This window comes from Ipomoea nil, unplaced genomic scaffold (genome assembly GCF_001879475.1).
Source record: "Ipomoea nil cultivar Tokyo-kokei standard unplaced genomic scaffold, Asagao_1.1 scaffold0980, whole genome shotgun sequence".
NCBI classification, from domain to species: Eukaryota; Viridiplantae; Streptophyta; class Magnoliopsida; order Solanales; family Convolvulaceae; genus Ipomoea; species Ipomoea nil.
The window spans coordinates 2,655,414-2,664,812 of NW_017617408.1; the positions used below are offsets into that span (position 1 = coordinate 2,655,414).

Here is a 9,399-nt window from a genome sequence, read left to right on the forward strand (position 1 = left end):
GTTGATCATGATTTACGCATACGACGGTGCTCATCTAGAGACATTCATGCTTTCTCTGATTCTGATTGGGTTGGTTGTCCTGACGATCGAAAATCCACGAGTGGTTTTGCTGTTTTCTTGGGGAGTAATCTTATATCTTGGGTTTGCAAGAAACAGAGAACTGTTGCCAGGTCATCCACTGAGACTGAATACAAAGCTCTTGCAGATGTTTGTGCTGAGGTTCTATGGATTATGTCATTACTGCGTGAGGTACAGATTCCGGGTATTTCCATTCCAAAATTATGGTGTGATAATCTAGGAGCTACATATATGAGTGCCAATCCAATCTTTCATGCGCGCACCAAGCATGTAGAGATTGATTATCATTTTGTTCGTGATCGAGTAACTTCGAGCGATATCCAAGTCAACTTCATCTCCACAAAGGATCAACTTGCTGATATCTTCACCAAAGCTCTGCCTAGCTACAGGTTACTAGTATACACTGTGCTTGAGGGGAGTATTAGGACTCTATGTATATGAGTCTGTTTAAAACTTCTTATCTTTGTCACACTGTGACTCTCTACTTCTTATCATTGTCACACTGTGACTCTCTATTCTATATATTCACATCATCTGATCTCATTGTAATCAAGTTCAGTAAATACAATACAATCAGTTCTCATCCAGAAGACGCTATGCTCCACGTAATAATGCTACATTTTTTAATGATGACCAATGCCATAGATTTTCCAATGACCAATGCCATAGATTCTGAAATGAAAATTCAGAATTTCATATTTTTATATTCAGCTCAGTTTCTCTCGGGTTTCAATTTTATGGGTTGATTCTGATTTCTGGATACCATTTTATCAAGCTCCGTTGGGCGTTGAGAAAAGTGGAGTATCCAGATCCCAAAGCTGTTAGATTCCATGCGGAGCAGCATCTCATTCCCATTCCACTTATCGTCTTTTCCGTCCGCCATTGCTGCAAACCTGCCGCTACATATGCTCCCCGAGATTCTCTCCGTTTTCGTCTCACATCGAATTGAATTGTAGACATAGGGTAGGCACAGCGATGGCTCGGAGGTTAGTGAGGGTTGCGCAGGACGGGAGCGGGGATTACCGGACGGTGCAGGAGGCCATCGACTCCGTGCCGCTCCGCAACACTTGTCGCACTGTGATTAGCATCGCTCCCGGCGTATACAGGCAGCCGGTGTATGTTCCCAAGACCAAAAACCTCATCACCCTCGCCGCTCTCCGCCCCGAGGACACCGTCCTCTCCTGGAATAACACCGCCACCAAAATCGATCACCATCAGGTGCGTTCCCTCTCTATCCTTTTTTAATTAAATCATTTATGTTGTTTTCCTGATGAATCTATTGTAAATAGACGTCGAGAGTGATCGGAACTGGGACATTTGGGTGCGGGAGCACAATAGTGGAAGGAGAAGATTTTATTGCTGAGAATATTACTTTTCAGAACTCTGCTCCTCAGGTAAAAAAAACTTCTTCTATTCGGTAAATCGCAAAGATCTCAGGTTAAACTTTTGCATCATTGAAATAGTCAATCAACGTGTATGTCTAAGCTTTGTTGGATCGATTCAGTAAGGAGGATAACCATTAGAAGATGACATTTGGAAAAGTTTAAGAAGGGTATACATTAAGTAATGACCAATAGTTACAAGATTTAGGCGGGTTTTGGTAACATAGTTGGGCAATTTTGGCTTATTTGATCAGTGTTACCCGTTTGACGTAGTTAAACAATCAATATGAGTATTTGACTATTAGTTATTTTGTAATAGTTTATTGCTTCAAAATGCTAAAATTAAAAAAACTGTTCAAATTTCAAAAGTATTTTTTTTCAATCAGTTTTTTGAGAAAGTTATTTTGCTGCTAATCAGTTATCAGCTAATATCTAATTTACCAAATACTTTTCTACAATCAACTAATGTTACTAACTAGTCAAACACAGTAGCCTAATGAGCTAACAACTATTTACCAAACACCCCCTTAACTATAATCATGTACTATGCAAAATAAGTTGAGATAAAATCAATCCAATTAATTATAATAAGCACTGTTGCAAAAATTGCGCCTAGGCGTCGATTAATCGGCGCTAGGCGGTCGGCCACCTAGGCGCTCTAGGCGGTTCCCATGCGCCTAGTGGGCGCCTAGCAATTTTTTCAACATTGAATTGATAAGTTTAAGAATACAATAAGTAATATATAAGACATTTGAACTCATCAAACCTTTATTTTAATCAACAACTTGTGAATTAATTAATTTAACTAACTTGCATTGATTGGTATAAAAAACATTGCCTAATGGATAAGCATAAGCCTATGCTTTCCGTTACCATTTGAGTCAGCAACTCTTAAAAATTTTGACAATAGTTATCTGGTGTCCACTTTCCAATCTTCTTCAATGGCAACTGTGATCAGCCGTGTTCAAGTTGCACCGGCAGGTAACGCCACTGAGATGTCACTCCCCCTAACCTTATTTGACATGCCATGGCTGTTTATCTACCGGATCATGCGACGCCTGGTGTTCTACAGGCTTCCCATTTCCAAGGATACTTTCATTGAGACCATATGCCCAAAACTAGTAAGCTCCCTCTCCCTAACCCTCACACACTTTCATCCTCTGGCCGGCAACTTGGTTTCTCCTTCAGATTCTTGCATCAAGCCTGAGCTACGTTACATGCCTGGGGACTCTGTTTCTATCACCTTCGCAGAGTCTGGTGATGACTTCAATTCACTTGTAGGTAACCATCCGCGTGATGTGAATGACTTTTACCCTTTCGTACCTAGATTAAGAGAAGAAAAACATATAGGGGGTGCACAGATAGTAGTCCCCGTCTTAGCTGTTCAAGTGACACTTTTTCCAGGCTTTGGCCTATGTATTGGCACTACTCATCACCATGTTGCTGGGGATGGAAACACGATGATGAGCTTTGCTATGGCGTGGGCTATGGTCAGCAAACTAGGTGGAGATTTAGAATTCATAGCAGAGAAATCTGCCCAATTTTATGACCGGTCAATAGTCAACGATCCCTATGGGGTAGGGGATCTAATGTTTGAAGAAATGAAGAAAGAGGCTAAGGTTGAACTATCTGAAGCTGAAATTTCACCCCCTCGAATCAATAAGGTTCGGGCTACTTATATCATGCGGTGGAGAGACATTGAAAAGCTCAGAAATTTAGTTGCAGCCAGACAAAGAGCAAGAGAAGTTCATATATCAGCCTTCAGCGTAACATGTGCTTATGTATGGACTAGCTTGGTGAAAGCAAGGGTGGCGATAGGGGAGCAATCGGAAGATAACAAAATGGAATATTTCAGTTTTGTAGCCGATTGTAGGAGTCGCTTGAACCCACCACTTCCAGATAGTTTCTTTGGAAATTGTTTAGTACGCTGCTTTGTGAAATCAAAGCAAGGAATATTAGTTGGAAGTGAAGGGTTTTTAACTGCTGCTGAATTGATCGGAGAAACAATTCAGGAAAGAGTAAATGATCAGGAGTGGATTTTGAATGGGGAAGTCTGGTTATCAGAGCTTAAAAAATCAGACCCACAGAGGGCAGTTGCAGTTGCTGGATATCCAAGGCTAGATATATATGCTGCAGATTTCGGGTGGGGAAAGCCGGAGAAGGTGGAATTTGTTACTATAGATGGTGGTAATGTTATGTCTATTTGCAAGGGCAGGGATTCTGAAGGTGATATTGAGATTGGCTTGGCAATGCCCAGAACTAAAATGGATGCTTTTTCTACCATCTTTGCTGATGGTCTTAGAAACCTCTAGGGGTTTTTGGAGTTCCTTTTCTCCCCAGTGTTGTAGATAAAAAAAATCTTTGTTTCCTATTACAATTTACAAATACTGGTAATTTAGACGCTCAGAATTGTTTTCTCTTTTTGAAATTATATGAATTGTTCTAGCATTGACCTCAAGAAATTGAGTGATGTGCATTGTTAGAATGTTGTCTCAATGTTAAAAGGAAAAAGCAAAATGTGTTTAGGGGGTGGGTGTGGATATGAACCTAACACTTGAGTCCTTAAGTTCTGTTTAGCATTCAGATACATAGTAGATAGATATCACTTGGAAAGCCACCTAACACCATTCACACATCATCCAGTGCATTAGACTATTAGTATAGCTGGCATGGCCCTACCAAAATAATTGTCATAGTTTTATATTTGTTGTCAATTTACTGAAACCTTCTTCCCTTGTCTGGATATGGTTAGACTGAATTAATGAAACTTTGGCTGAGTTATGAATTTTCTCTCCCGACAGTGATATTATAAATATTATGCATTTTGTGACTTGTTTTATATATAATATATTGATCTGCTTCTAGTACGTTTAGCTGTATTGTTGACTTCTTCCTCACCCTGAGGTCTCAACTGGGGTAATTGCTCATTAAAATGTTTAAAAATATTAAATTTAAATGCAAATATTTGGAATACCACCATCTTCATTAATTGGGTATTTTCTCTTCTGCTCACAGTATATGTAGTGTGCTAAGACTCTATCTAAGGTCTGGATATTCTTCTTTCAAAGTAATGTCATATATTGTATTATCTCTACCTGAGATATGAAGAATATATTCTGCCCATTTTTCTTTCACCTTTTTATTTATTTATTATAAAGATTATGATTTATAGAATTATAGCATTACAAGAGCAAACAATTAATTTAATGTGGCCTAAGAAATTTTATGCAGGGATCCGGGCAGGCAGTTGCAATCAGAGTGACGGCTGATAGATGTGGCTTTTACAATTGCAGATTTCTTGGATGGCAGGTATTCTTGTTGTCATCATTATTGGTAGGAAAGAGCATATGCACCTGGTGTTGAAATCTTGGATTAACAGAATTTTGAGGTGTTGGCTGAATTGTGGGACTTCAGTTGAAATTTATCTACTCTGTGTTAATGATTTTTGTATCTAGCTCAGTAAATTTTCCTTGTGATAAAAACTAGTGCAGGACACCTTGTATTTGCATTATGGCAAACAGTACTTGAAAGATTGCTATATAGAAGGCAGTGTAGATTTTATTTTTGGGAATAGCACTGCACTTTTGGAGCATTGTCATATCCACTGCAAATCGGCTGGCTTTATTACTGCACAGAGCAGGAAATCTCCTCAAGAGACGACTGGCTACGTATTCTTGAGGTTTGTTGTCATCGCCTCCAACATTTTTACATAAAATCATTCTTCTCAATCTTTACTTTCTTTCTGATTTCTCCAATTTTCTCTGTGAGTTTATATGTTGTTTTTCAGATGACATTCTCTCTGACATTGCAGATGTGTGATCTCTGGTAATGGTGGGACATCATACACTCATCTTGGACGACCATGGGGACCTTTTGGGAGGGTGGTTTTTGCATATACATACATGGACGCTTGCATTAAACAGGATGGATGGAATAACTGGGGCAATACTGAGAATGAGAAAACAGCTTGTTTTTTCGAGTACAGGTCAGCTTCATATTCCTTAACTGAGTCTCGGTAAAATGGTCTTATTGAGTTGTGCTCGCTCAAATAGTTCAATTGCTTGGTACTGAAATTCTTACAGGTGTTATGGGCCTGGAAGTTGCCCTGAAAAGCGCGTGACATGGACCAGAGAACTATTGAGCCAAGAAGCTGAACAATTCCTGATGCATGGTTTCATTGACCCAGACCCTCAAAGGCCTTGGTTGGCTCAGAGAATGGCTTTGCGCATACCATATTCAGCCTAAATCCGTAAGCATCTTCAACTCATAATGCCCTTATCTATTATAGATTTAACTCTTGTTCCGCAAATTATTCTATGGACCAGGGTTAAGGTGGACCCGGGTCTAAATATTCATAATTTACATACTAAATGTTCACAATTTACCTTTTAAAAATTCATAAGTTGTATACTACGAATACACAATGTTAACATATATGTAATTGATTATCTTGTTTTGTATTCACAATTCCTTTCAAATACTGTAGTCATACAATATTAACAGATTAAGATTTGATGACCCTGTATTGTATTCACAAATTCTCTTCTACCGTTGTTATGCGTTTTGACTTAAAAATACAATTTATAATCTAGAAGTTCACAGTTCAAATACTAAAAATACACAATTTATACGTCGTTTAGGACCAGGGTTCCCTGGTTCATGGTATAACAACTCCTCTTGTTCCTGCTATTTATGACAGTTGTTGTCTATATGTATGTTTGGTAGTAGCCATGATGATAGATCAAATATTATCATGTGACTTGCGAGGATCCAAGTCGTTGATTTTAGATTAAACTTAAAGAGATTATTTGTCCATTTGGGTGTGTTGGTGTCAAACGTGTGTTAAAAGCCTGTAATTTAGCATCAAATTTTCTTAAATTAGTGTAATCTTGACCAATTTTTTTTTTTTTTTTTTTTTTTTTTTAAATTTCGTTTTGAACAGATCTGACCTAAATTGGATTAGTTTTCAATTTCATGAAAACAAATTATTTAGATTATACAAGATTATTTATTTATTTATTGGGAACTATTTTCATAAGACTCAGATTTGTTTCATGTATGTTGATCATTTATGTTTTTAATGGATACTATTTTTATAAAATAATTGATTTATTTCATCTACCCGTGAAAAATTGCCTATTTTTGACTATTTTTTTTTTCAACTATCGTTGGTGGTGGTCGAAAAGTGGTTGGAATTTTTGACTATTTTTTTTATAGGTGGTTGTAAATTTTTATCATGGTAAAAAATTTATTTTTCAACAACTTTTTTGGGTGGTTAAGAAAGGCTAAAATTTAAGAAAGAGAAGGAAAAATGATTTTTTTTTTTTACATGATTTTTCTGAATACATTTAGGTGGTTTGAAAAATGTAGTACAAATTTTTTTATGCAATTCTAACCAATCCTTTTTTTTTTTTTTTTTTTTTTTACGTTACTTTAAGCCAAGAATGGCGTTTGTACTCTCAAGTCACAATCATATATAATCCATCTTACCAAACCAGGCATATATGTAATGGAGATATAATTAATCTAAAATTACTGATCTTTGCTCTTTATGTCATCTACAACGTAACAAATTTGGGAGGTAAATTGTAGGATGTATCTCAACTTACTTATAGGTCCTAAAATGCCTGTACATTAGTGTCTAAAGTCTCTTAATTTATTTTGGATTGATTGCTACGCATAGGGATGAAAAGTATCTTAATTTCTTCTCCCGAAAAGATTGAATCTTCAACCCCAAGGGCCCGACGAAGCATTTGGGGTGATCTAAATCACGGTGACTCAATGACTTAGTAGAAATGACCAAATGTCGTTGCCCATTTTGGGCATAATCCCCACACTGTGACTGTCGAAGTTCGAACCTTGATCTCTTCTTTCAAATACTGCCTACTAAACCAATGAGCTAAGCCCGTGCACACAAAAGTCTCTTAACTTATTTGGATTGATTGCTGCGCCTAGGGAGTGTGGACGGAGCCACTATAGGGGCAGTGGAGGCTGCTGCCCCTTCCCCCACCCCACCATTTATATATATGTATGTATATATGTATATATATATATATATATATATATATATATGCATATATAGCATTAAATGTTATATAAAAAAACTTATATTTATGTTTAAATTATTAATAATTTGAGTATCTTAGTTGGTTGAATTTTAAATTTAATGTTAAAAGGCTATGGTTATAGGTTCAAATTTCATTAGCAACACTTTTCCTCATCTTCTCACGTTTATTAAATATTTTTTATTCTACTTTTTACGAATTATTTAATTAACAAATTAAATGCTGCGCTCTTTTAACTTACTTTTTTATAAATTATTTAATTAATGTAGTATACAAATTTATATTTGAATTAATTTAAACAAATATAAAGTTGATCTAACTAAAATTAAAGAAATTAAAATTCTTAAAAAAAAAATTAAAAATAAAAAAGATTTATGAATATATAGTTATTCAAATTATTTTATCTAATTGATTATGTTTCATATTTTTGTCATAAATATTTGGAATAAGGTTCAAATTGGCCACTGAACGTAACCTGAAAATGCAATTAGGCCACTGAACGAAAAAAAAAAGTGCAATTAGGCCACTGAACACTCCAAAAATGTGCAATTTCACCTGATAGCAGGTTACCCTCAATTTTAGCAGGTTATCTGCTTACGTGGCAGCTGAGTTGGCATTTTAAATAAATTTTAATTACTGTAATTTTTAATAAATTTTAATAATAACTTTTTATTAAATTTTTTTTTTAAAAAATAAAAACGACTTTATTTTATTTTTTATTTAATTTTTTATAAAAATTTATTATTAAAATTAATTATTAAAAATTATTAAAAATGCCAACTAAGCTGTCACGTAAGCAGGTAATTTGCTAAAATTGATGGTAACCTGCTATCCGGTAAAATTGCATACATTTGGAGAGTTCAGTGGTCTAATTGCACATTTTTTGAGTGTTCAATGGCCTAATTGCACTTTTTTTTTTCGTTCAGTGGCCTAATTGCATTTTCAGGTTACGTTCAGTGGCCAATTTGAACCTTATTCCTAAATATTTTCAGATTTTCACCCCACTCAAGTATATTTTTGACTCTGACCCTAACTATCATGTAATGTATCAAAAATATTTTATTGTAATTTATGATATATTTTGTATTTTAACCTTATTATGACTATTTGATATTTTATCATTAACATTTCTAACATCATTTAAACTTTGGCTCTAGTTAAATGATTTTCTGGATATGTAGGTACGAATGAATTTATCATGTTTTCACAAGATGCCAATATGAATCTTAAAGCAGAAAATTTGTGCACCAATTAACTAAAATATTTTCTTTTCCAAATGAAATGCACACTTTTTAAATATCTCGTGAACAACTTTTCATGTGAACATCGGAAAGAAACAGCTGTGGAGCAGTAAACCACTGTACTATGAATGAATTGAATTGGATATCACTTTTTGACAAGTTGTTGCTGGAGAAGTAACAAGTAATTAATGGAGGAGGTTAAATTCGTTATAATTGAGTAAAATAGAAAAGGGAAAATTAGAAGGAAAAGGAGAATAATATATGAATAGCTTTTGTTGTGCCAAAAAACTTGCATTCAAACTATTTCAGATTTCAAATACAATTTTCATTTTCTTCAAGGGTGCTTTGACGCAATATTGGTTTGTTTATTTAAGAGGAAAAGTATTCCATATTGCTGTGTGCAAAATGCGCACAACAACTGCCTTTCTCCGTATTTTCTCTCTCTTTGGGGTTCACAAAAAATTACTATCTAATTTAAAATACATTTTTTCTCATTCTTCTCTATCCTCCATCTTATATTGAACCCCATAAAAAAACCAACAAAAAACTATTAGTGTGAATTCTCTTATAGCTTTGAACAAAAACTAGTGATCTAAGGGTCCATCATGTTCCTTTCTTAAATTGTTTGATCTT

At 35.2% G+C, this 9,399-nt stretch overlaps 2 protein-coding genes across 3 annotated transcripts; both read left to right on the forward strand.

Annotated features, from left to right (window-relative positions):
• The first annotated feature begins 726 nt into the window (after positions 1 to 726).
• On the forward strand, positions 727 to 6,338 carry LOC109179880 (pectinesterase 31-like). 2 transcript variants are annotated; one of them, XM_019329356.1, is made up of 7 exons: positions 727 to 1,296; positions 1,368 to 1,472; positions 4,689 to 4,769; positions 4,952 to 5,139; positions 5,272 to 5,445; positions 5,543 to 5,753; positions 6,135 to 6,338. In XM_019329356.1, the coding sequence occupies exons 1-6, from the start codon at positions 1,054 to 1,056 to the stop codon at positions 5,703 to 5,705; spliced, it is 954 nt and encodes a 317-aa protein (XP_019184901.1). In that variant the 5' UTR covers positions 727 to 1,053; the 3' UTR covers positions 5,706 to 5,753; positions 6,135 to 6,338. The 2 variants fall into 2 exon arrangements, with proteins under 2 accessions (XP_019184901.1, XP_019184902.1); XM_019329357.1 differs by having other exon boundaries at positions 728 to 1,296; positions 4,692 to 4,769.
• On the forward strand, positions 2,201 to 3,985 carry LOC109179877 (anthocyanin 5-aromatic acyltransferase-like). Its single transcript, XM_019329353.1, has 2 exons — positions 2,201 to 2,741; positions 2,865 to 3,985. The coding sequence occupies exons 1-2, from the start codon at positions 2,402 to 2,404 to the stop codon at positions 3,770 to 3,772; spliced, it is 1,248 nt and encodes a 415-aa protein (XP_019184898.1). The 5' UTR covers positions 2,201 to 2,401; the 3' UTR covers positions 3,773 to 3,985.
• Positions 6,339 to 9,399: the final 3,061 nt, after the last annotated feature.

Bases quoted from the DNA above. Each gene is read 5' to 3' on its own strand.
- LOC109179880 (XM_019329356.1), top strand. From the start codon at position 1,054: ATGGCTCGGAGGTTAGTGAGGGTTGCGCAGGACGGGAGCGGGGATTAC. The intron at 1,297-1,367 runs GTGCGTTCCCTC...TATTGTAAATAG, and splicing joins CCAAAATCGATCACCATCAG to ACGTCGAGAGTGATCGGAAC. The intron at 1,473-4,688 runs GTAAAAAAAACT...AGAAATTTTATG, and splicing joins TTCAGAACTCTGCTCCTCAG to CAGGGATCCGGGCAGGCAGT.
- LOC109179877 (XM_019329353.1), top strand. From the start codon at position 2,402: ATGGCAACTGTGATCAGCCGTGTTCAAGTTGCACCGGCAGGTAACGCC. The intron at 2,742-2,864 runs GTAACCATCCGC...CACTTTTTCCAG, and splicing joins TGACTTCAATTCACTTGTAG to GCTTTGGCCTATGTATTGGC.